The sequence below is a fragment of the Elephas maximus genome, chromosome 2 (genome assembly GCF_024166365.1).
Source record: "Elephas maximus indicus isolate mEleMax1 chromosome 2, mEleMax1 primary haplotype, whole genome shotgun sequence".
NCBI lineage: Eukaryota > Metazoa > Chordata > Mammalia > Proboscidea > Elephantidae > Elephas > Elephas maximus.
In genome coordinates, this window is record NC_064820.1 from 65,892,940 (window position 1) to 65,918,066 (window position 25,127).

Consider the following 25,127-nt stretch of genomic DNA (forward strand, 5'->3'; position numbering starts at 1 on the left):
ATGCATAATAATAAACATAATAAAGCTTTATAACCATATAGATGCTTATCAGGAGACTAGGAAATTGTTTGTATCCATTGTATGCCTTCATGATTTTAAAAGGTGATCTTGGAAAGTGAGTTTAATTTTTGTGCTAGAAAAACCTTTTGGAGTGGTTTGCTGCAGCATCCAAGTATAAAATCTGTGTGTAAATTAAAGTGGCAAGTTGGACCTTAAGATTGTATACTTGATTGATTTTTTTTGTCTAAATTGTCGTACAAGCAGGAAGGTGATTACAATTAACATTTGAAGTATCTTTCATCTTTATGTGTAGCATCGTTTGGACCTTTGGTTCAAACTCAGGCCCTGCTATTCATGGCATTAAACTCTCTTTAGAAGATTTGTGGCTCAGATCAGGGAGAATTGAGTTATAAAGATGGCTGACTTGGGTTCATTTTGAAATAGTTTAACATTTATCATTAGCTGTTATAATCGGACACTTTTATATATTTTTTTTAAATTTGCTTCCCTCTCTCCGTTTCAATTAGGTGCTCTGTGGATGTGTATAGTTTTAAATCCCCACTGCAAGTTGGAGCAGAAGGCCAGTTGGCTAAAACAGCTGAAAAAATGGAACAGTGTTGATGTCTGTCCATGGGAAGATGGAAATCCTGGCAGTGAGTTACCCAACCTAACCAATGCTCTGCCTCAGGGTGCAAATGCCAACCAAGGTGAGTCCACAATAACATTCTGCTCACTTTGTGTATACTTAATTGTGCATATATGTTTATAACAGAAGCTTACAATATGTATGGGAAAATTATTTTACCCACTTAAGAAATTATTGTAATTCAGTGGTTTATTATGTTCTAACTGTGAATGTATACGTGTTTAAATTTTACTGAGACCTTTGTACTTATTTTTAAAATATTCTCAGAATATGAATGGATATACTTACATATTTTAGTACGTATTAAAAGGGACTACTGATGATTTTGAATATTCTTTTTTAAATTTAAAAATCATGGAATAGGGTGGTAATCATTACTTTGTAAAACAGAATATTGAGAAGCTTAAGGATCTGTTTTTATCTCTGTTGTCAGTTCTTACTTGGGCTGCTATGTAATTTAATTAGTCAGTTAAAAATTCTTAGTTTTAGAATGTATCAAGTAAAAATTTTCTGTCTGGGCATGGGGTATTGGGATTTGGGCCAGGAAAATTTATTTTTGTGAAGGTCTGACAAGCATACATGCCCCAACTTGCTGTATATATATAAATAGTGCCCTCCATTCTTTGGGACAACCAAGAAATGCCCCTAAACATTTCCAGACCTCCTCTTAAGGACCTCTGGCTCTCATGTCCATCTTATTTTTTCAGTCTCACTCCCTCTGTTCGGTCTGTTCATTCAGCTCAAGTACGACCATCTTTAAGAATATCCTTCCTTGGCCCCATTTTTAACCTCCAGCTACTGCAGAATTTTTTCTTCTATTTCAGAACAGAATTCTTAACAAAGTAGGCTACTCTTGCAAATAAAATTTTATGAACCTATCACTACTCTTGTCTGATTTTTTGTTGTTGTTGTTTAGAGAGAACTTGAAAAACTTTAAAGTTATGATAGATGAAAGGTGGGGATTAGGTGACATCAGAAGCATCCAGAATCAAGACTGTCATTCTGTATGTGCTACCCCACATGGAGTTGGTACTACTAGAAAAAGGTGGACAACGTGCTGCGTTTGAATGTGATGCTAGCACAGTGTTTTCAGTCTCTACAAAGAAAGAAAATGATTTGTGTTACTCCACAGGGGCTTGTCCAATCAAAAAGAGGTTTCAGAACTTGGGAAAGATGCTTGTCTAGCTCTGCTTTGTCTAGAGATATTTGCCTTGGGAATTCAGTATTTGAAATCTGTCATATCTTTATTGCCCACGATGATTTTATTTAATAACCTTAAAGGAAATAAATTACCTTCGTATCCCAACTTTTTTTCAAGATGCTCAAAATTTTCAAGTTTAGCTTTCAACATTTATTCTCTTCATTGCTAGAGAAGAGTCTCTTTAATCCTCTTCTGTTTATACTTGGGATGTTCTGGGTGTTTCCCCCACCTCCTCTTTCAGACTGCCATCCTAACATTTTACACTTCACTTTTTACTTTCCCTGTATTACATTCCCCTTGGCTAAACATGAATATTCTATAGGACTTAGTAAGTGGATAAGAAGTGGTCCACCCTCTAGACTAAACAGTGTGTTTCACTTATAGTATGTCTATGTTTTGATCCCGACTGCCACTGCCTGGCTGTGTGACCTTGGCAAGCGCTTTACTTTTCTTGGTTTTCTGTTCCATCAGCAGAATAAGGAGGGTGGAACAGATGATTTCTCAGATTTCTTCTTCTTGATTCAGCTATTCGTTGATTTTTGTGATTCCCCTTATGTCTGTGCTTAGCCAAAGCTCCAGTGACAGGAAGATGAAACCTTATCAACTAAGGAACCTCCCACTTTTGCTTCTCATTTAGTTAAGTCACAGAACAGTGAGGGGCTTTCCTTGAGCTCAGTAAAGTACTCATAAATAAAATAGTTTGTTTCTCTCATTTTCAGTTGAGGCTTACTAAGGTTTGTGGCACAGTTGAAGGTAAGTCTGGAGCAGGGACTCATGGGCTGGGAGTGCAGTTAAGTTTGAATCATGTTATCTGATCATGTTATCTGTAGGAACTGAATAATCCCAGGAGTTGGGGTGAGAATATCCTTTATTCCCCAAACGTTTCTTTTCTCCGTCAGGTCCTGAAACTTGAACCCTCTTTGGAGTGTATGCTTCTTCTCTTTTGTGATGCCCTGGCATACACAATGCTGGGGACATCACACCAGTCATGGAACCTGCACAGGAGTCAGGAGGCAGCCTGTAGGGGCAAGGTAAGTGTGCTGGTTTGTTTTGTAGCTATGTTGTGTGGCTTTGTGAAATGTTAAATATATGCATTTATGCCCTTTGGGATATAAAGTGGCATTTAATCATTATATCCCAAGAAGCATAATAGTTTTAATTGTGCAAAACCGCACAATATAGTTAAAAAATACAACCAAAAGCACAACCCTTATGCATATCTTTAAAGGCTGACTGCGTCTTCCTGAAAGGTTCCATGGCTGGTGTCACATCTCTTGCGTAGTGTTTGTGAGAGCTGTCGATCCCATTAGGGGCAGCCCACCACAGCACCTCAGATGTGGGGAGCAGTGAGTTTTCCTGTGATTTTTGTGCCGAGTGCCTCCTTTGAGTGTATTTGGCATGGAAGCTAGACTTGACGATTCTTTTTGCAGGATGCCTTTAACCTTAGCTTTAATGGCTGCAGAGTGTTTGTGTTTGACAAAACAAGTGAGTGAGTAGTAGCTCTTTGGGCTGACTTGCCTCCTAGTACTTAGGATGTGAGAGTATTCACCCTTCACCCTTCTGCCTAGGGGGTGCAGGACAATGTGTGCGGGTGTGTTCATGAGCATCTGGCCACAGAATGGCATGACTGATTTACTCACACATGAATAATAGCTGACACGGCTTTCTGAATTGTGGAAAAAACAGATTCATCGAACAGGCCACATCGGACAGTGTTCACCCGAGCCATCGAGGCATGCGATCTTCACTGGCAGGATAGCCACTTGCAGCACATTATCAGCAGTGACCTATACACCAACTACTGTTACCATGACGACACTGAAAACTCCCTCTTTGACTCCCGCGGGTGGCCCCTCTGGCATGGTAAGTGGCCAAACCGGAAAGACATTTCCATGACTTACTTCTTTGTTTCGTTTCTATAGCATTATTGGAGTGGGAGGTGGAGAGTTGAGAGATTCAGTGGGAGATGGATGAATGCTTGGCAATAAGAGCTGAGTTTTTCATTTAAATCCAAGCTCAGAAATGGTTTTTGGTATCTTTTTTAATAGTATTATGAGGAAAAATATCTAACAATTGAATTTTGTTTTTGTAGATAAATCTGACAGTGGCAACTCTCCCTCCTTAACTTTCTATTTTAGAACATGTTCCTACAGCCTGTGCAAGAGTGGATGCCTTACGATCTCATGGCTATCCGAGAGAAGCACTGAGACTAGCAATAGCTATTGTTAACACGTTAAGGCGACAGCAGCAGAAACAGTTGGAAATGTTCCGAACTCAAAAAAAAGGTGAATGTGAAAGGAGTTTGTTTCCATTGGGTTGGGATTCTTTGTAATGACATCACTAGGTTTTGTGCTCTTTTGGAAGAGATGACTTTTAAAACTAGAGCCATAGAGATGGCCTTACTCACTGCTCATTTAAAAATAAATAATAGTTGATCTGTGAGAAATTTTTAGGCATTTTTTTTCGTGGTTGAGTGTTGTACAAAACAAGATTTTTAAAACTCCTTACATTAACTCATTTTTTAAGGGGAAAATTCTTTATTGTTTGAGTAACTGTTTTACCATGTCTGAGAGATGAATGATCTAAAAATTAAAATGAAAGTTAGCCAGATATCTTGTTTTGTTAAAGTGCGTTTTAATTCTAAAAGTAAGGGTTCAGGGGGTAGACAGCCTACATTTGAATCTTAGCCCTAGGCCCCAGCTGGGTGACCTCAGGCGGTTACCGATTCTCTCTCTGATTTAGATTCCTCGTCTGTGGAATGGAGCTTAGTACCAGACCCATCTCTTAGAGTTGTTGAGAGATTAAACTAGTTAATTCCTATAGAGCACTTAGAACAGTGACTGGCACAATGTAAGCCTTCCAAAAATGTCTATCTGTAATAATTTGTACATCAGGACATTTTACTTACATATAAAGTGACCAGCACAGAACTCCTGAATTGTTCAAGTTCTTTAATTGATGCTTGATGCACTTGTAACCAATAGAATACATTTAGCTTTTTATCTGTTTATTAATCTTTTAACTTTTAGGTAAGCATTACCAAATAATAGTAATTACAAAGTTTTGTATTATATGCATAAGGCCCTGGTCAGAAAAATAAACATACATACTTTTTCTGATTCATCCATACACTTCCTTGTTGCTTCTGTATGTAGAAAATATTGTACATTTGTTGTAGGTTTTGCTGTCTTTGAGATATCTCTGTAGTCTAAGCCTAGGCCATTCTTAGACCTATTTCACTTTTGTCCTGCAAGCTATGAAAAAATTTTATTTCAGACTATTCGTAAGTATTACTAAGATTATATTATCTATACCCTTATCTTCCTTTACCTTTTTTGTTTATTTTTGGTTTTATACTCAAAGAATAGGCTTCCATCCTTGTTATAAGTTCGAAGTGCCATAACTAACAGTCATTTGTTATATGGCCAAGATTAGTGAATGAAATATCTTGTACATTTTCAGCGCTATTTGGCATGATATGTCAGGTTCCTGGTTCTGTAAAAAGACTGTACTCCTTTATTTATTTATTTATTTCATTTCTGTGTTTTCCCACGAATATTTTAAAACTAGTTACAAAGAGCAAGCATTTTGTAACATTTAATCCTCAGTTTTTATCAGTTGACAATAGATTGCATTCATACAGACTGGATGAATGCTTCCCTTACCATGTATTTTTTCCAGCAAATGTATATATTTGGTTGTTCTGAAGAGTAATTAGCATGTTTCTTTTCATACTTGTTATGTGTATGAAAGCCAATGACAGAAACTAAAGGGAAGGTCCTTTCCAAGGAATCTAGGTCTCCAACTTACATAAATTTGAAAGACATTGTGCCATGCCATACCTAATTTTTATGCACTGATAGTTCATAGTTCAAAACTAGAAGATTTTTGAAGAAGCAGTGGATTGATGGAGTGGTCCTTAAAGTATTTATAAGCCAGTTTTGTTCCTGTATGTTTTATATTGCATATAGATTATATTTTCCTTTAAGAAGGAGCTACTATTACTTGTTACTTTAGAAAGCACTTAGATGTGTGATATTGCGTTATTTACAACAAAGGAATATATCTGAAAACATTTAGTAGTTTAACTTAAGAACTTCAAAGTGCTAACATTCTGTGAAGGAAATGAAAATAATGTGATTCATCCAGATTGTCTGCTATCATTCCCCTTTTGTGTGGCAAAGGTCTTCTCTTAAATAGCTTATGGATCCGCAATAAGAAAGACTTTTATAAGTCGATAGGGGAGTAATTTAATGATATTCATGTGGGAGTTCAAGTCTAACTCTGGCTATAGCTGCCCTCTGGTCCCCAGTTTAGATGGCCCAGTGAATACTACTGACTCTGAGATACCTCTGAGAGGTATTTTTCTAATATAGTTGTAGAGTTATCCAATTGATAATTCCAGGGGGACTTCTTAGTTTTCCCTAATGCCACTTCTAGGGGAATGAGAGAATTGCCCCTGGCTTCTCAGGTGAAAATTTGGAATTAATTTTTCCCCGTACTAAAATGTTTTAAAAGTGTGAGGAGTAATGTTAACTCAGTACCCTGTACACATGAATTAAATAGATGTCTGGGAGCTGTACTGGGAATTTAGTACCATTTATGCTGACTTACGGACACGCGTTTAGAACTTGGACAGTTCATACGCTGAATATTATGTGTACCTTTTGTTTTTGTGCCTTTAATTAAAGAGGGATTTCCAACTGAATGCAGTTAATTTTTAGGATACCAGTATTACATGGTAAAGCCTCGTTTCCTCCTCTTTTTTCCCTTCTTCTCCCCTCTTCTCTCAAATCCTTTTCTTACACAGAGCTACCCCATAAAAGCATCACCTCAATAACCAACCTGGAGGGCTGGGTCGGACATCCGTTGGACCCCGTGGGCACTCTCTTCAGTAGCCTCATGGAAGCCTGCCGCATTGACGATGAAGGCTTCTCTGGTTTCTCAGATTTTACAGGTAAAACCAAAGACATTTGTCTCATGTGCTTTTCTCTTTCTAGAGCCTGAATAGCATTAGTCAGTGTTTTCCTCTACCGTTTGTTTTATGAATCCATATAAATAACAGTACCTAAAGAGCAAAAAAAAAAAAATTAAACAGCAAGGAAATGGGCACGCTCCTGCATCTCAGGCAGGCATCTACAAACTGGGAAAAGCTGATAGTTGGCAGCTTGTTGTCAAGAGCCTTAAAAATATTTATTTCCTTCTAACCAGTGATTCTAAATCTAAGAATCTATCTGCCTTTAGGACTATTGTCTAACACAAAGATATTAAATAAAGATGTTCATTATAGCACTTAGAATCAGTTTATTTTCATTTTTCTAATTTGTCTTTGCATTACAAGTTAAAAGCTTGTTACTTAATATTTTAGTCTACATTAAGGAGAGTATTCCCAAAAAAAAAAAAAAAAGACCCATTGCTGTCAAGTCAATTCCAACTCCTAGCGACCTTATAGGACAGGATAGAAGTGCCCCGTAAGGTTTCCAAGGCTGTGATCTTCATGGAAGCATACTGCCAGTCTTTCTTCTGTGATGCAGTTGGTGGGTTCCAACTGCCATCCTTTCAGTTAGCAGCTGAGCGCTTTAACCATTGTGCCACGAGGGCTCCTTAGGAGAGCATTAAATGTGTTAAACCTGTTCTACATCACACATCGCTTTAAAGCTTTATCTTGAGATTTCTCTTTGGCCCCTTAAGACTGAAGAATTGTTCCTCAAAAGACTACCCCAGGGCGCTGGGTAGAGGTGAAGAAGGAAGAAAGGATTGTCTCTCTTCTGCTTCCGTGGCTGGATGAGGCTGGGGGTTAATTATCTTGCCCCTCCTTAATTTCCCTTGTGGTGGTTACGTTCTTGGATTATGGCTGACCTAAACTCTGTCAGGGAAGTCAAAGGTTATGACTGAATCAGCTCACCTGGGGAGTTTGATGGTCGAGGCCTATTATAATTTCCATAGCAGAAACAGGGAAATCATTCTCAAAAGATTCCTATTGCTGTAACTGATGACTCTTGGGTAACAAAAAGGGCCTTAAATTGGGTCACTTATGTTGTGTTTTATGCTGTTTTCGTTATACATTTCAACATTGTAATAAAACTATGGAAACTTATTTTTAAATGCCAGATTTAAAAAAATTACTGTTGCCATCATCGTGCAGTTTTATCACTGTTTAGTTAATTTTTTTTCACTTTTTAAGTTTTCTTATAGTTTTCTTTGGTGATTCATTTTCAGTGGGAGAGAAGAATTCGTGATATTCTATCCCCAAAACATAGACATTCAATTATAGTCATTTAAAGAAGACGTTAGAAAACTTTGGACTTTAACCTAAGAAACATGTTTTCTGGCCTTTTCAGAATTAAGTCAATAATTCATTTAACGTATTGGTAGAATAAATTTTGAACCTATCACTGAGTACCTGCAAAAGTAGTTTCTGAGCTCTGGTTTCTTTGTGGCATTTTACAGAGAATACGGGACAGTGTAAGTCTCTGGAGTACCAGCATCTACCTGCACACAAACTCTTAGAAGAAGGGGAATCTTATTTAACACTGGCTGTGGAAGTAGCCCTGATCGGGCTGGGACAGCAGCGTATCATGCCTGATGGGCTGTACACACAAGAGAAGGTTTGCCGGAACGAGGAGCAGCTCATTTCTAAGCTTCAGGAAATTGAATTGGATGACACACTGGTGAAAATTTTTCGCAAGCAAGCAGTCTTCCTATTAGAAGGTAGCTTGATAAAGACGTTTCCACTTTTTATTTAGTCACTTGTATTTTTGATGTTGGAAGTACTGTTAGTTATCATGATTGGTATGGTTACTGAGAGTTACAGGCACGTTTGCTGTCTGCAAGATAGTATCACTTAATAACAAGGTATAGATGTTTAAGTTTGTATCATTTTATTTGGGCAGTTATATAGGATCTGTTAGAAATCAACTCCATTTAATGCCAGAGGCTTTGAAAAGAATCATTTTTATTTAGGCTGTGTTCTTCCTAAGATAAATCCAACTTTGATGTTTAGTGAATTATTACTGGCAGACACGTTCTTATTTGCTTGATAATTAAATCATAAAATGGAGATTGGTTGACATGCCTCTGAATTATTGGCTGTTGCCTCATCTGGGTTTTGAATATGTCATTTACACACACTGACAAAGTACTGAGGGTTGCTGTAGTGAATTTCCATTGTGCTGACTAAATATTTCAGACTCTTCATTAGGCGAAGATTCACTAAGTAAAAAGTTTCGTAGCGTTTCTAAGGCAAAATCTAATTTTCTTTTTGTAAGGTCAGGATCTAACAGGCCTAACAAATCTTGGCTGGCGTTAATTTTTAGATTTTTTTCCCTCAAAAAGGGTAAGTGTTGTTAGTATAGTAGTCTAATCTTTGGTGCAAATTTAGGTAAGATGTAATCGATCAGATTACTTCTCTCAAGTAGGCACGTGTTATTGTGGGATTCTCCCTAATTGGTAGGCTCATAAAGTGTTACATATGGGAAAGGGCTTTAGAGAAAATGGCTTTTCAAAGCCTCCTCCTTTGTGCAAAACTACAAATCTATGTAAAAGAAAATATTTTGTTCAGATATATTGTGCATTCATATGCTTTAGAAGTGCATTTTAAAGGAGAAGTGTTCTTCAGGTAAACATGTTCCTAATATGAATTTTTTGAAGGACTCTCCTGAAGTTTTTTTTTTCTTCCAATGATAAAAACCCAATTTCGAGAGTGATCTTGCTTGATTCTTGCAATTACAGTTTTCTTCCATATAATTCCTTTTGAAATAAGCAATATTATCAGCCACAAATATTTTTTCTTATGCTATCTGTGACTGGCTCTTACTAACCAGCTTTTAGTTTCCATTATACTGAATAACAGGACGAGGATGTGGGTTTCTAAAAGTTGATAGTGTCTGATATCTATTTATCATTGACATTTTTCAGTATGTCTTCACGTTCATCACTCATAAATATTTTTAAACTTTCTTTTAGTCTTTGATTAGTCCATCCTTCTCCTTTAAACATTTTTATTAGAACCATGATAAGGAGCGCCAGTGGCTCATCCTAGCCTTTTCTGCTTTCCTGGCCGGGTGAGGCTCAGGAAGAATGCTGGGTGCGGGACAGGAGGCAGTCCAAGGGGAAGCCAAGGGGCCATTTTTATAAACTCCACGACTGAGTTGACAGCACCAGGGCAGAAAGTTTTTCAAGCATGTACACTTTTTACTAATTTCAAGAACAAATTAGTTAGCAGACCCAAGTATCTGAAAAGAGGAAAGAATAAATCCTGTATTGTTGGGTGTTAATCTCCCCTGGCCATGATGTTGGATGTATCTGTTGGCATATTGGAAAAGCACGTCTGGAGAAACTCAGTGCCAAATTCCAGTTTTTCCTTTTTCAGTACAGTGGAGTTCTGAGTTATACCGATTATTAATCCACAAATAATTTTGTGTTCTTATGTTTATAACTATACCTGACTAAATGTTTTGCTTGTTGGGAGATGTCATAGTAAAGTGTTGATTATGCATTTGAACCTGGCTTTCCTTGCTAAGTGCAAGTAGGTAACTTGGTGGTTTAAAGGGAAACACTGGAAGGAAATGCTGACGGAGTGAAGAATGTAGATAATCTGCAAATTGGCTATAATTGGTCCATAATAAAAAGAGAGTTAGCCACACTTAAATAATTAAAACATTTTAAAATGTCTTCAAAGAAAAAGATTAATAGATCTGGTAAAATTAGGAATCTAGAATGGGTTTTAGTTTGCCTAGGTAGAAAAATAAGTTGTTTATATGATTTTTACTTTAATATGACTTTAAAGGCAGTGGGTTTGGCTTGATTTAAGTAGTGAATAGTTCAAAAATACCTGAAAATAAATCAAATTTTAAAATTACCTCCATTAAAATTATCTAGAATGTATCATACTCCCACCCAGTACCCAATTCAGTAATTCTTCTCATTACTTCTTGCTGACTGCATTTCTTTCTAAACTCTTAGCCAGACAATTTCCTCTTGGAAAACAAATGTATTATGTCCCCTGAGTAGTAGTGTCATGGTTCATAATTCTAGAAATCATGAAACAGATGTTACCCAAAGGTGACATGGGAACTAATTTATTAAACACTTTACAATAGCTAAACCTCAAAGTACCTAAGCAGAAAGTGGTTGAACTAACCACTGTGGTTTCCTTTTGAAATTTATTTTAAAAGACTGTTGCCCTTCTCAGGGCAGCATTCAGAGAGCACACAGGGGAAGTCGGCTCTGCCACCATGCCTGTCACAATTTACGAAGAAATGAAATTTGACAGCTTAAATGTAATTTTGCTTTTGAAATAGGCCTTCTGGCACCCAAAGTATCATAGATTTCCAGTTACTTTCATTTCTTTTCTTCCGTCTGTGGTGAGTATAAAGTGATAACTATTCTTTTATTATTGGTGACTTTCTGGGAATTAGTATATATTCCTGCTTAACGGAAGCAGCGATGTTTCAAGTCTCTGTGTTGAGAGTTGTGGTTCAGAATCGTCCCCCACTTCTCACTCCAGCCTTTCAAGCAGAGCGCTCTTTTCTGGTAACCTGGCTTGTCTCTGCCCCTAAGACTGATTGGGTCCCGGGCGGCTTCCATAGTTAAGCTGCAGAGTCATCTGTGCATTTGTAAATGTGGATGCTCAGATGTCACGCATTTAGAGAGGCTGTTTCTCGAGTTCAATGAGGTTTTATGCTTCAGAGGGTTCCTTTCTCTTAAAAGCAATTGTAATGTGAAAAAGCTCTGCCCCATAGTCCTGTGGTTCTCATCTGAGCTGTGGTACAGTGGGGGATTGATTGTTTATGAAGTGAATCCTATACTGGATGTTATACCCGTTAGGATCTTTTTTTTTAACTAAGAATTGTCTTCCTTTCTACTGTGTCACTTAGATTCTTAACTAGATTAAGTTGCATATGTTATAATTTTACATAGAAAATTTTTAATTTACTTTTCAAGAAGCATTAGTTCATTTTTTAGGAATGTAAAATGTGTATGCTCTCTTCCCACAGCCGGACCATATAGTGGTTTAGGCGAAATAATCCACCGGGAGAGCGTTCCAATGCACACATTTGCCAAGTATCTCTTCACCTCTCTCCTACCTCATGATGCTGAATTGGCATACAAAATTGCACTGAGAGCAATGCGGTACGTATTCACAGCCCAGCTGGGCAGAGGCAATCCAAATTCCCCATGGGGAAAATGGCTTTTAACTGACTTCTCCTTCATTCATGTTTCTTATAGGCAGCAGAAAAGCTCAGGAAACTACTAATTTATGCTTCTTGGATTGTTGTCACGGTGGTTTGTTTGTCGGCTTGTTTTGGTTTTGATTTAAAGAAAGGGAAGAATTGTATCCTTACCTGCTGTCATGCTTATGCTCATCTTGGCTTTTTCCTATTTTTCTTGAAGCTAGAATTTGGGAATAGAGAACAATCTCAGGCCAGGTTTAATCACAAGGCAGCAACAGTTGAAACCTTCCTAAACAATTGTTTTGTAAAAATAAACTTTTAAAACAGTGGGAAAAAATAAATGCACTTGACTGACTATAATAGAGGGAGGCTGTCACTCATACCTGCTGCAGTCCCACATTCCGTCAGTGGCGCAGGAGTGCCGTGGCACCACAGACACACCTCTGTGATCAGCTTCAGGAGGAGGGAAGATGGGGCATGTATGTAGGGGGAGGAATCACTCCTGGGGTCCGGGATAGGCTCCCCTCAGTTCTGACTGCTATCCTCTCCTCCTCAGTCCGTCCTTTTCAGTAGTACCAATTAGAACATGGCCTCTGCTGCTCACTTCTTTATTTTTCGCCTTCTTTTTTAAGTTAATTTACCAAATAATTATTTTTACCATGAATTTGTTCAAGGTGGATATTTTGTAATGAGTTTAAGCTTGAAGTTTTCAATCTTACATATAATCTATTATACTTCAAGGACCTGAAAATAAGTCACATTTCTTAAAACATTAGGTTTTTTCCTTTTTTTTTTTAAATTAGTAAAACACCCCTGGGTTTCTAATAGAATGTGCAATTAGACCCCATTATAATCATCTTTGGAGCCCTGGTGACACAGTGGTTAAGAGCTCAGCTGCTAACCAAAAGGCCAGCAGTTCGAATCCACCAGCTGCTCCTTGAAAACCCTATGGGACAGTTCTACTCTGTTCTATAGGGTTGCTGTAAGAACCAACTCAATGGGTTTGATTTGTTTCTTTTATAGTAACCTATGGAATTGGAGCCCTGGTGGCACAGTAGTTGAGAGCTACAGTTGATAACCAAAAGGTCAGCAGTTTGAATCCACCAGCTGCTCCTTGGAAAAACCCTATGGGGCATTTCTACTCTGTCCTATAGGGTCGCTATGAGTTGGGATCGACTTGACCGCAATGGGTTTATGGAGTGCAGTTCTACCCTGCACACGTGGGGTCACCATGAGTCAGAATCAATGGAATGGCAACTGTTTTTTATAGTCATCTAGAGACAAACCATGTACAGACCTAAAAGCTTAAGTATGGTGAAGAATAGTTTGATCCCATAAAAAGCTTTTTATCAAAGATTCTGTTTGTAATTGAGTGGATTAAAAAAATAAATCCTTGCTTATATGTTACCGATGCCTCAAAAGTTACTCTGTTCTTTAGGAAAGTAATGAGTGTAGCTATATCTGTCAGGGGATCTTTTTTTTATGCAGTGATAGGATGAGAAAGAGAATTGTGTGTGCCTGTTGAGTGTGTACATATGTACACCTGTGTGTCAGTGTGTATCAAGGCTGGCAGCCTTTTAATTTGACATGCTGTCTTTACCATGAGACCACATTAACCGATCAGAGAAACGTTATGAGCCCCTTCTTGTCTGTTTTTAAAATACCAAAAAATAAATGAATAACATAAGCAAAAGTCCCTCCCCCCACACCAAATTACTTTATACCACTTGGTTTACACCTTTGTTTTAGAGCACAATTTTATAGTAAGTAGGTTCCTGTTCCCGTTTTTGGAAGTTGAAATGCAAATTACCTGTGAAGTCAGATGTTCAGCTCTGTATTTATTCAAGTCTTAAGAATTCTACTCCTGTTTTAAAGCAAAGGATGTTCATGGTATGATGCCACCAGATGCTGTTGCTACCACCACTGGTAAAGTTTAAAATAGCGTAAGGGTTCTCTGTGGTTCTGGCTTATTTAAAGGTTTTTTTTTTTTTTTTTTTTATCTGTCACATAGAAACCCTGGTGGCATAGTAGTTAAGTGCTACAGCTGCTAACCAAAGGGTCGGCAGTTCAAACCCACCAGGCGCTCCTTGGAAACTCTATGGGGCAGTTCTACTCTGTCCTACAGGGTCGCTATGAGTCGGAATCGACTCGAAGGCGCTGGGTTTGGATTTGTTTGTTTGTTTGTTTGTTTTTTAATCTGTCACATGGAAGGGCTTGATTTTTGACACTCAGAAACTCATTTTTATTCACCCTTGGTTGCTGCCAAGGCAGTTTCTCCGTGGGGGCTTTAGCAGGGTGGGAACTGTTTTTCCACCGTTTCTCCATTACCAGCCAGTCCTACCTCAGCCAAAAGCCTGTTGTGGAGCTGCTGTGGAAGGAGGCAATGTGACCTACCAGAGTATCTCAAGGCAGCCAGGGAAACAGGAAGGAAAAGAGAAACATAGCCTTCTCGCTTCTTAGTGCTTCTGAAAGGGGAAGCTGTGGAAGGGTGTCTTCAGCACTTATTTTCTCATCTTCCCAGGGATGTTGACTGGTTTCCTTTACAGCAATACTGGCAGGATCTGCCTGTGAATACAGGAACATTCGGTTATTTTAAAAAGCTAAACAACAACTGTGCCAAACCTATTACATAATGGCCCACCTTACCACCCTCTAATGCTAATCATCCCTTTGTGCCCAGATAAAAGGAAAAGAGGGGAGAGGCCTTTGGCTTACCAGAGCAGTAACTGTTCTAGCAGTCACTGTTCTTCGGTGTAGCCTTGGGGCCAGCACCATGGCCTGACCCAGCTAACTCTTCTTGGTCGCCAGCTTTTATCCCATAGCCCGTAACATTGGCATACTTGAGCCAAGGTCAGTGTTTTGATGATTTTTAAGAAATTGCTTCAGTTGTAGCTTCTCCAATAATCTCTTTGCCTGGTATTTATATTTGGAAGGGATCACTATACATGTGCTTCCTTTTCGAACATTGTTCTGTACTTGTTAACATATTCTTAGTCAAAGGGAGATCGATTGAACTCAGAAATCACACTGACTTTATGCAGAATTGTCATGGGACAGATACTTAGATCAGTAGAGTTCATCTTCTTGGACATGAATCCTAGACTATACTCCAACCTCAAATTCCTGAAGTCATGAAGAACTGATTCTACAGGAAGTAGGACTGTAAGGAAACAACAACAAAAAACCAAACCCGCTGCCGTCGAGTCAATTCCGACTCATAGCGACCCTATAGGGCAGAGTAGAACTGCCCCATAGAGTTTCCAAGGAACATCTGGCAGATTTGAACTGCTGACCTTTTGGTTAGCAGCCGTAGCACTTCACCACTATGCCACCAGGGTTTCCCACTGTAAAGAAGGGAGGTCGTTTTTATTACATTGCCTCTTGTTTTGTGTTTTAATAGGTAAGCTTATTCATCTCAGCCATCCACGGATCCTACTCAGTCTTAAATACTTACTTCACTATCAGTTCTCTTGGTTTTTGTTTTTTAAGGAGTGTTAAAATTCAAAAATTAAGTTTAAAAGTAGGTAAACATCAAAACTTGTTTCACACCTGTTCAGTGTTACATATCTTCATTTTCTTGAATATGACAATTTTCTGAATGATGCTAAAGAGCTCTCTCAGGTTTGGGTGATGGACAGTTAAGGAGGTGACTCTGGCATCCAGACAGCAGAGTGTAGCTGCACCATCTCTTCCTACAACTGAAGCTGGAACAGTTTCTCCTAGCATCTACCCACTTCCCTGGCTTCTGCTGGCTGGTCCCTGTGACCCAGGTAATGAACGAGTACTAACTAGGGGCCAACCGCCTTGTCCTCTCATTACAGGTTACTAGTATTGGAATCTACTGCTCCAACAGGAGACCTCACTCGCCCCCACCACATTGCGTCAGTTGTTCCCAACCGATACCCTCGTTGGTTCACGTTAAGCCACATAGAATCCCAGCAGTGTGAGCTGGCGTCCACCATGCTAACTGCAGCCAAAGGTACTGAATTGTCCTGAGGCCTCGTAATTACTTTGTTAGTTTGCTTTTTTTTTTTTTTCTTTTAAAAAGGGTAGTGTTTTCTGCCAAGTTCTCAACAGTGGTACTAATGCCAGATAAAGGTCATGAGGGATCCTTTCTTTAGATATTAGCTTATGAGACAAAACAGGTGCTACTTGTGTGAGCCTGGCACTCCCCTCATTGAACTGCATCAGTAAACTTACTTCTGCAGAGCTTAGGTCAGTGACTATCCCAAGAAAAAGTAAATGGCAGTTGAGATTCAGAAGCAGATTAAAAAGTTAGGTTGATTTTTTTTTTTTTCCTCCCTGAAATAGACACCAAAAATACATAAAGTAGGAACTCGGGGAAGTATTTGCTGTCTCATGTTGGTTCTGGTGGTTTTAGTCCTGGAGGGTGGGTTGTGCTGCATCTTTTCTTGAAGCTGAGATTCAAAGACACTTAGTTGTCACATCCGTGCCATCCGTAAACATCTCGGGTAAATTAACGTGTGCTTTGTGTTTTGTTTTGTTTCCCTTTTTTTCCTCCCTTTGTGTTTGTGTATGTGTTGGGTTTTGTTTTTTTGTTTGTTTGTTTGTTTTGCCTTGGGTTCACTTGGTTTGGTTTGGTTTTCCTCTTGTTCATTGCAGGCGATGTTCGGAGGCTGGAAACAGTATTAGAATCCATCCAGAAAAACATTCACTCCTCATCACACATCTTCAAGCTTGCCCAAGATGCATTTAAAATAGCAACTCTCATGGACAGTTTGCCAGACATCACTCTTTTGAAAGTGTCTCTGGAGCTGGGGCTGCAGGTACATGACTGGTGGTCTAGGGAAAGATATGAAGACCTCGTCTTTGCTAGGGCACCGAGAACTGCTAACTGAAGGCACCAACTGCAGCTTGTTTCTGTTTGTTAGGACTTTTTGGTGTAGGCAAATGACTCTTCAGAGTACAGATATATTAGACTATAGGAGAGCATTGTATTTCAGAGCTGTGGTCATTCCCAGCTGAACTGGACTGCCGCCTGGGGTGCAGGGACTATCTGTTTACAGCCCTATTTGTATCTCAAAAAAAAAAAAACATTTTCTGAATTGCAGCCTTAACATTATTTTCTTCTTTCAGTGAATAGAGAAGAGTTATTAGTAGCAAGAGACTTAGGCAAAGCTAGAGTATATAATAAAGATTCAGTTGTTGGGGTTAGATTTTTTAGAGGAAATAGGATTTTTATTGATGTTTGCATTTTCATAATAGGTGGGCAGTTCTAGCCCAATTTTATAACCCTGAGAAAATTAGGCAAAGGAGGAGTGATTGGGCCAGGGTCCAGTTTCAGCTTCCAGCAGGCCTTCATGGATGTTACGACTAAGGACACTCTGAATTAGTTCTGCAGATAGATGGGAGCTTCTAGTTTCCAAACCGATTACTTTGTAAACCAGAAACTGAAAATCTTATATTTCTACTTTTCTCAGGGGATCTGTGTTAATATTTGCTCTTTTTTTTTTTTTTTTTTTTCCTGTAAAAACGGAGTGAAAGAAATCACCTCGTAATTACCTAAAGTATGGAAAGTAGAATGACCTGGTTAGATGACGAATGGTTCTCTAGTTATGGATTCTCCCTTACAATGATTAATAAAATTTTAAGGAACTGGATCATAGGAAATGTACTTAACCACTGTAACATTCACTACTATACAAGCAGAGGGTATAGGAGAGTGCATTAAGCTATACAGTGATGTATTTTAGAAGTTTCTTTTAAAAGATAAATTCTTGTTATTCAGCTTGTTTCTGTTGTCATTTGCCTTATCCTAAAGGTATGATGCAGAAAGAATCATTAACCCAAGCTTTCTGGTTATTTGGAATTCTGACTGAATGCACATGACCAAGAGTTTACTCCTTGCCTTGTTCTCTCAGGGACCCTGCAATGAACCACACAGGTGCTTTCCAAGGCTTTAGGAGTGGCATATCCATAGATGTTCTAAATCTTAAAAAGTGGAGGAAGCAGAAAGAGGTGGAAAATTTTATCGTGGGACATCTTATTAGAAAGTAAAAAAAAATAATAATGATTAGATCACTAATGATGGCAAAGAAGATTGCTTTGCATAAACCTAGGGGGTGTCTTGATTGTCAGCAGAAAATAGCAGTGAAAGACTGAAGAAATAACTAAAACAATTATTTTAAAATACCTCTATGCCTGTTGAGGATTCCTAATCAGAGTTAATTCATGAGGAGCCTCAGAAATCGAGAACCATGGACTGTTAAAGCTGGGGAGGAAATGAGGCTGTGGACTGTGTTTAATGCTGATGAGAAAAGAGATTAAGTGACTTGCCCAGGATGCCACTTCTGGTCAGGACTAGAAGATAGACCTTCTACTTCCCAGGCTGGGGCAAGGCGAGCTAGGGGAGCCATGGACAAATCCAAATTCACATGCAAAGATCTTCTCTAAATAAGTCTCTTCATCTTCCCAGTAGTAGGGAGGATGTCCAGTTGTTTACACCCTGGAATAAATTTTTTCTTCCATTGATTTAGGATAATCTCCCAAAACGTTTTGTTATCCTGTTTTTCTAGGTTATGCGAATGACACTGTCAACCTTAAATTGGCGACGTCGGGAGATGGTGAGGTGGCTGGTAACGTGTGCTACTGAAGTCGGTAGGTAAACTCGGGGAGAGCTTTCTCAGCTGCCTCATGATATGATTTAACTTGTCACTTACAGAAATAAGGACATTTTCACTCTTTCCCTTAATCTCTTCCAAGGCACTTACCCCTTCTAGCAACCTACAGGGACTCCCCCTGCCCCATTCAGTTATATGCACTTGCATTCTTTACTTTCTAAGCCGTCATGTTTTGGGGATTCCAACCCCTGGTTTAAAATGGAAGAAATCAGTGAGGAAACACTATGCTCCCTTTATATTCAGTCTTTCTGTCACTCTTAAGGTAGTTTTAGTAAGTTTTGTGATAATCAAGTTTAGGGTCCCATAGTTAATCCTTGGTAGGCTGGGAACACCTTTGAAACTAACCTGACACTGTGGGCCAGTGGCTCAATCCATTTTAATGAAAATCTGTTTTAATGAAAATGAGTTTTTTCACCATTATCTGATAGATGATGAGCCTACATCATGGTATTCAGCAGAGAAATGACCACTAGGTATTTTAGATGTGGGAGAAATTGTAGCTGGCCATAAGAAGATCTCCTGGTTGCCCATAAGCTGCAATTTGTGAGGCCCTTTAGCCAACTATTTCCCCTCTGCATCAATCAACCAGTATTAAAGAAAACTGTACATTCCTAGCAACAATGCCAACACAAAATGTCACTGTTTAAAATAAGTGTTCCTTAGATTATCTTTCTTCCTATTTGCATCAGAAAAGAATGCACACCTCTTGCTGAGAAGACACTGCCGTCTCAGTGTTTAGATACTGACACAGAGCAGATACTATGAAAATCATTCTTATTTTTTTAATTAATGTGTAATGGTTTGTTATTTTGGAAGAAAGGAGGTTAGTCTCAATACACATCATGTTTTAGCAGAGCAATACAAAGATAATGCCAGCTCAAGAACTGCCACACATCATTCACTTTTAGGATTTTCCTACAGCTGGGGCATGTTGGTCCACATACTTAAAATGGTTATGTTTAGACCTTGTCAGCATTCTCCACATATCTGATTCATCTGTAGGTCTGCTTCTGTTGGCTTTTTTCTCTTGATTAGGTTGCAGTTTCCTGCTTCCTTGCATGTCTAATAATTCTGTATTGTGTGTACTTTAAATTTACACACAAACACACACACTATATAAAAACTCCCTGTTTTGGCGAGGGTGGTAGTTCTTGTAACTCAAATTCTGTAGTGGGTAACTGACTGAAGGCCCCAGTGAACTAGAACTCATTAGCTGGAAAGCATTGTCTGAAATGGCAAGCAGCACAGTGCAAATACCAGCTACCGAGAGGATTAGTTCTTCATTACGGGAAGTTCATGTTCCTTTCAGACCTTTCACTGAATAACAATCCGTAATAACCTTATTCTAAAAGGTTGCTCCCAGGCACATTACCTTACATGATTTTCTGGCCTAGCTCATGTCCTGTGATGGTTAACAACATAAGCATTGATTAGAGAGGAGGAAATCAGGCAAGACCTCTAGGTAGCCACCTTGTCGGTAATAGGGCTTGTTTGTGTTTCTTGCAGGTGTTTATGCCCTGGACAGCATCATGCAGAGCTGGTTTACGCTGTTTACTCCCACTGAGGCCACAAGTATAGTTGCAACCACCGTGATGTCCAACAGCACCATCGTCCGCCTCCACCTGGACTGCCACCAGCAGGAAAAACTGGCCAGCAGTGCCCGGACACTTGCATTGCAGTGTGCCATGAAGGACCCTCAGAACTGTGCCCTCTCTGCGCTGACCCTGTGTGAGAAGGATCACATAGCTTTTGAGACAGCGTACCAAATTGTTCTTGACGCTGCTACGACCGGCATGAGCTACACACAGCTCTTTACAATAGCACGGTACATGGAGCATCGCGGGTACCCCATGAGGGCCTACAAGCTGGCCACCCTGGCCATGACCCATCTCAACCTGAGCTACAATCAGGACACACACCCTGCCATTAATGACGTTTTATGGGCCTGTGCGCTCAGCCACTCCCTTGGCAAAAATGAGCTTGCAGCTATAATACCTCTGGTGGTTAAGAGTGTCAAGTGTGCAACGGTACTGTCAGACATTTTGCGCAGATGCACTCTGACCACTCCTGGCATGGTGGGACTTCATGGAAGGAGGAACTCTGGTAAGCTTATGTCACTGGACAAAGCTCCCTTGAGGCAACTCTTGGATGCCACGATCGGGGCCTACATCAACACAACGCACTCACGACTCACACACATCAGTCCTCGGCACTATAGTGAGTTTATAGAGTTCCTCAGCAAGGCCCGAGAGACCTTCTTAATGGCGCATGATGGACACATTCAGTTTACACAGTTCATTGACAACCTGAAACAAATCTACAAAGGCAAAAAGAAACTGATGATGTTGGTTCGGGAGAGGTTTGGTTGATAGAACTTGTTTGAATGGGGTGGGGTGGGGATGGGAGGGATGGTTTGTTTTTACTTGAGCCTGCCTTTGTACCCTTTTTAACTTAACGAACAGAGCCACACCGGTATTATATGTGTATAGTTATATTGCGTTTGCAGACTAAATTGTCATGTTGTGAAAGTTTGTGTGTTTTTAATTTTTTCCCTTTTTCTTTTTTTCTTCTTCTTTTTTTCCTTTTCTCTTTATTTTATTTTGGTTATGTATGAGAGAGAGGTTAAAAAGGTTTGGTTTACACTGAGTATATGTTGTCAAGTGGCAAAAGTCCACATAGCTCTCCTGTTTTCTGTATACGTTCACAGCCTCAAAAATAATAATAATAATAATTGAAATGGCTTTAAAAACCAAACAAAACACCTCCATCCTGTGATAAGTACCTCGAATGGATTCAGCTTTACTCCTTTGTAACTCATCTTTACATTTTCAGCATATTTAAACAAACCAACAAAATGAAATACTAATAGTTAAAAGGCTGACCCACGTGGCTTTGCAGTGCTGTCCGTCCAGAAGCATGGCACACGATGCTTGTGCATGTGGAAACTTAGCGACTGTCAACATACATTCTCAGGGATTTATCAAAAAAAAAAAAAAAAAAAAATTAAAAAAAGAATGAGAGCATTTATTGTACTGTATATATATTATAGTATATGTCTGAATATTGAAAATATAACATTAACTAATTTATAAAAAATATTCTATGTAATGCAAAATACTTGAAGCTGCAGTAGCTCGGTTTTAAACAAAAACAAACAAAAAAAAACTGAGAGAAAACTTACTAGAAGGACTAAAAGTGCGCCTTGCTTCAGGGTTGGCTCGGGTGGTGAACTTCATGCTGGGCATCTAGGCAGAGCCACCTTTTGGATTGCACGGTTGGACTGAAACCTAACGGGAGAAATTATATATGTATATATATTTATACAGCTTATGTATACATATATATATATGTATACACACAGACACACACACCACCACCACCAATAACCACTACACCACACATGCTTTTAACAGTCACTAGAATAAAGAGGGACAACAAAATACACAGCCAGAGCAGCAAGCCTTAGCATTAAGAATATACAGTATGCCGGAATTGGGGTTCGTGCCTCCTAGCCTAGGAAACTTTGAAGAAATATCCTTTTGACACAAAACGCAAAATGTTTTCCAAAACAATTGACATGATCCATTACGCCTTTGCAGTGAGCTAATAATAAGCTAACCTTTGTGCACAAATAACATTATATATATTATATATCTATTCTGCATAGGTATTTTGACTTTGTGCAGGACAGAAAGTTGTGTAGGTATGACTGTTCTACTTTTCAGTTTTCTTTCCTTTTTTTTTTTTAAACATATTTTATTTTCTCTAGAATTACTCAAACAAAAGCAGCCTTCTATCTTGCCTTGTCTTAATGCTTTAAAATAACCAAACTGGAGATCTAACTACCAAACTGTTCATTATATTATTAAGTACCAACTTTGGTTACAGTATAGTGTCTTTACTTTAGCTGATGGTTCTGTAACCTTGTGCTTTTTAAAGCAATTTTTATGTTTTGGTGCAAAAGTTGTCCAGTGTCTCTTGTTCCCTTCATTAGAGAACATGCTAGAGGTATGTTTGTAGGTATTTTTGTTTAGAAGAACTATTTCATGCGCTCCATTTTATTTATTATAATAGGTAAAAAGAAAAAAAAAAGGTTGTACTTCATCACCCGTGTAAACATGCTCATGAAGTTGAAAGTAATTAAGATTTGATACACTGATATCAATTTATTTATGTAACTAAATCACTGTTTTATAAACTTGTTAATGATCAACAATTTTTGTTTTGATTAAAATTAGTTTTTTGAAAGTTGATTCTGCCTCCTTTATGATATATCTCTTATTACTCTCCAATTTGGTGGGTAGAACTACATCTCTAAGTGTTTAATAATAATAGTATATACATGTTATATATACTATGTATATTATATATAATATACATTCATTCATCCAGTAAATATCTATGTACTATCTTCCAGGCACTGCGCTAGGCCCTGGCAATGTAATGGTGAATAAAACCAGACACTGGAGCTTACTGTCTGCTTACTGGAGAAGACACATAAATCAAATAATCACACAGATAAGATATGAGGCAGAATAACCAATTTTCCTTCAGTCTGTACACTTGGTCATTCCTTCTTAACTAATAAATTATAATTTAGAGTGCTCAGTACTTGATATATTTAATAAATGCTAAGTTTGTGAGAGGTTTTTTTTTTTTGTGTGTGTGTGTTGTTTAAAAACAAAATGCATTTAAAGGGGTATAAGTGCTGCTACATACACATTGTAGCATCTTTCCCACTCCATCTCCATCAAAGAGACATATGCAAAACAAGGCGAATACTTATTAAGTTACCGTATTCTGAATACGTGCCCTGATGGCACAGTGGTTAAGCACTCAGCTGCTAACCGAAAGGTTAGCAGTTTGAACCCATCAGCCACTCTGCAGGAGGAATGGCAGTCTGCTTCTGTAAAGATTTACGGCTTTGAAAACCCAACAGGGACAGTTCTGCTCTGTTCTTAGGGTCACTATGAGTCAGAAATGACTCGATGGCAGTGGGTTTGTTATTTTGGTTTTAATATTCAAATACTTACTCTCTTGAAATTTTAAGTTTCTTTTTGACATCCAGCTGTAATGGTAGATTCCAAATGTCAAGAGGTTAAGTCAATAGGTGAAAGTTAAATAAATGAGTCTATGGTGACATTTTGAAATCCCATTAATGCCAAGTAGAAATAAAAATCAAAACTATGAAATGTAAGCTTACTGTTTTTGAAAATTGGTTTGCCTAAGGGTAAATATAAGTTCCTGTGGGTCCTTTGAAACACAGACATTTCATGATGAAGTAGACTGCTAAAAGGGAGGGGGCAGCCCCTTCTACTAGGGGCATCAAAGGAGAACAAAGTGACTTCTAGTAGCCGAGACTTTGAGATCTTCCCTGATGGAAAATTATTCTGTGTTCCTTGGCCATCTTTGCAGTGAGATCTTAAAATTATCATGGACCTTTAGAATAAAGTTGGAGACCAAGGACGATGGACAAATGAACTTTGTTACTTCCTCAAACCCATTTTAGCAAACATTGTTGAACCATTATGCCTTCAACTCCTTAGCTATGACCATGGCCAAGTAGACAAATGAATGCTTTGATATGTCTTCTTACCTTGCAATGGGCTGGTGCTCGAAAAAAGTCCTGAAATTATAACAGCAAGAAAGAGAAATGGAAGAAATGTTAAGCCTAGATAATGCAAAGGCAAGGTAGTTTGTTCCTGGCCTGGCCTATAGAATTCTGCATTACGTTGCTCTTGATCGGTGATTTCATTTGGTAATATGGGCTATAGTTTCAGAGGGGAAAATGAATGTTTTATGACTCAAATAGTAAGTCAGTTGAATGAAAATTAAATAAAGCCACTGTAGTCACACTGTTAGGCCAATACAATAGCAAAGGAGAACTGAACTTTTTCTGAATTGCTGAAGAAACTGTGAAATGGCAGCTAATTCAGGAATTAATAATTGGTCAGTGAAAAGACAGGGGAATGTAGGAGAAGACATTATTACTAAGTAATCTGATACATTTTAGTAAATGAAAAGGGTGGCTAATTTTAAGAGAACTTTTTTTTTTTTTTAACATAAGTATGAGGATCAATTCAAGCCAGTCTGGGCAAAATAGGAAATGTAAGAACCCTGAGGGTTCAGCAAGCATTTTTTGTGTGCCAAATCTGTCTTGGAAGAAGTACAACCATAATGCTCCTTAGAAGCAAAGATGGCGAGACTGTGTCTTACCTACTTTGGATGTGTTCTTGGGAAGGATCAGTCCCTGGCGAAGGACATCATGCTTGGTAAAGTACAGGGTCATTGGAAAAGAGGAAGACCCTCAACAAGGTGGATTGACACAGTGGCTGCAACAATGGGCTCAAGCATAACAACAATTTTAAGGATGGCACAGGACCAGGCAGTGTTTTGTTCTGTTGTACACAGGATCTCTATGAGTCGAAACTGACTCAATGGCACCTAACAAAAACAAGATAGGC

At 38.6% G+C, this 25,127-nt stretch overlaps 1 protein-coding gene across 1 annotated transcript in view; it reads left to right on the top strand.

The window, feature by feature from the left end:
* The window catches only part of ZSWIM6 (zinc finger SWIM-type containing 6), a 216,422-nt gene extending 193,544 nt beyond the window's left edge, over positions 1-22,878 (top strand). The window contains exons 5-14 of the mRNA XM_049864131.1: positions 528-707; positions 3,534-3,710; positions 3,986-4,132; positions 6,658-6,804; positions 8,298-8,558; positions 11,846-11,981; positions 15,844-16,001; positions 16,646-16,809; positions 18,559-18,640; positions 20,170-22,878. Of these exons, the coding sequence (XP_049720088.1) occupies positions 528-707; positions 3,534-3,710; positions 3,986-4,132; positions 6,658-6,804; positions 8,298-8,558; positions 11,846-11,981; positions 15,844-16,001; positions 16,646-16,809; positions 18,559-18,640; positions 20,170-21,032 (2,315 nt within the window). The 3' untranslated portion in view covers positions 21,033-22,878. The remainder of the gene's footprint in view (positions 1-527; positions 708-3,533; positions 3,711-3,985; positions 4,133-6,657; positions 6,805-8,297; positions 8,559-11,845; positions 11,982-15,843; positions 16,002-16,645; positions 16,810-18,558; positions 18,641-20,169) is intronic.
* The last annotated feature ends 2,249 nt before the right edge of the window (positions 22,879-25,127 follow it).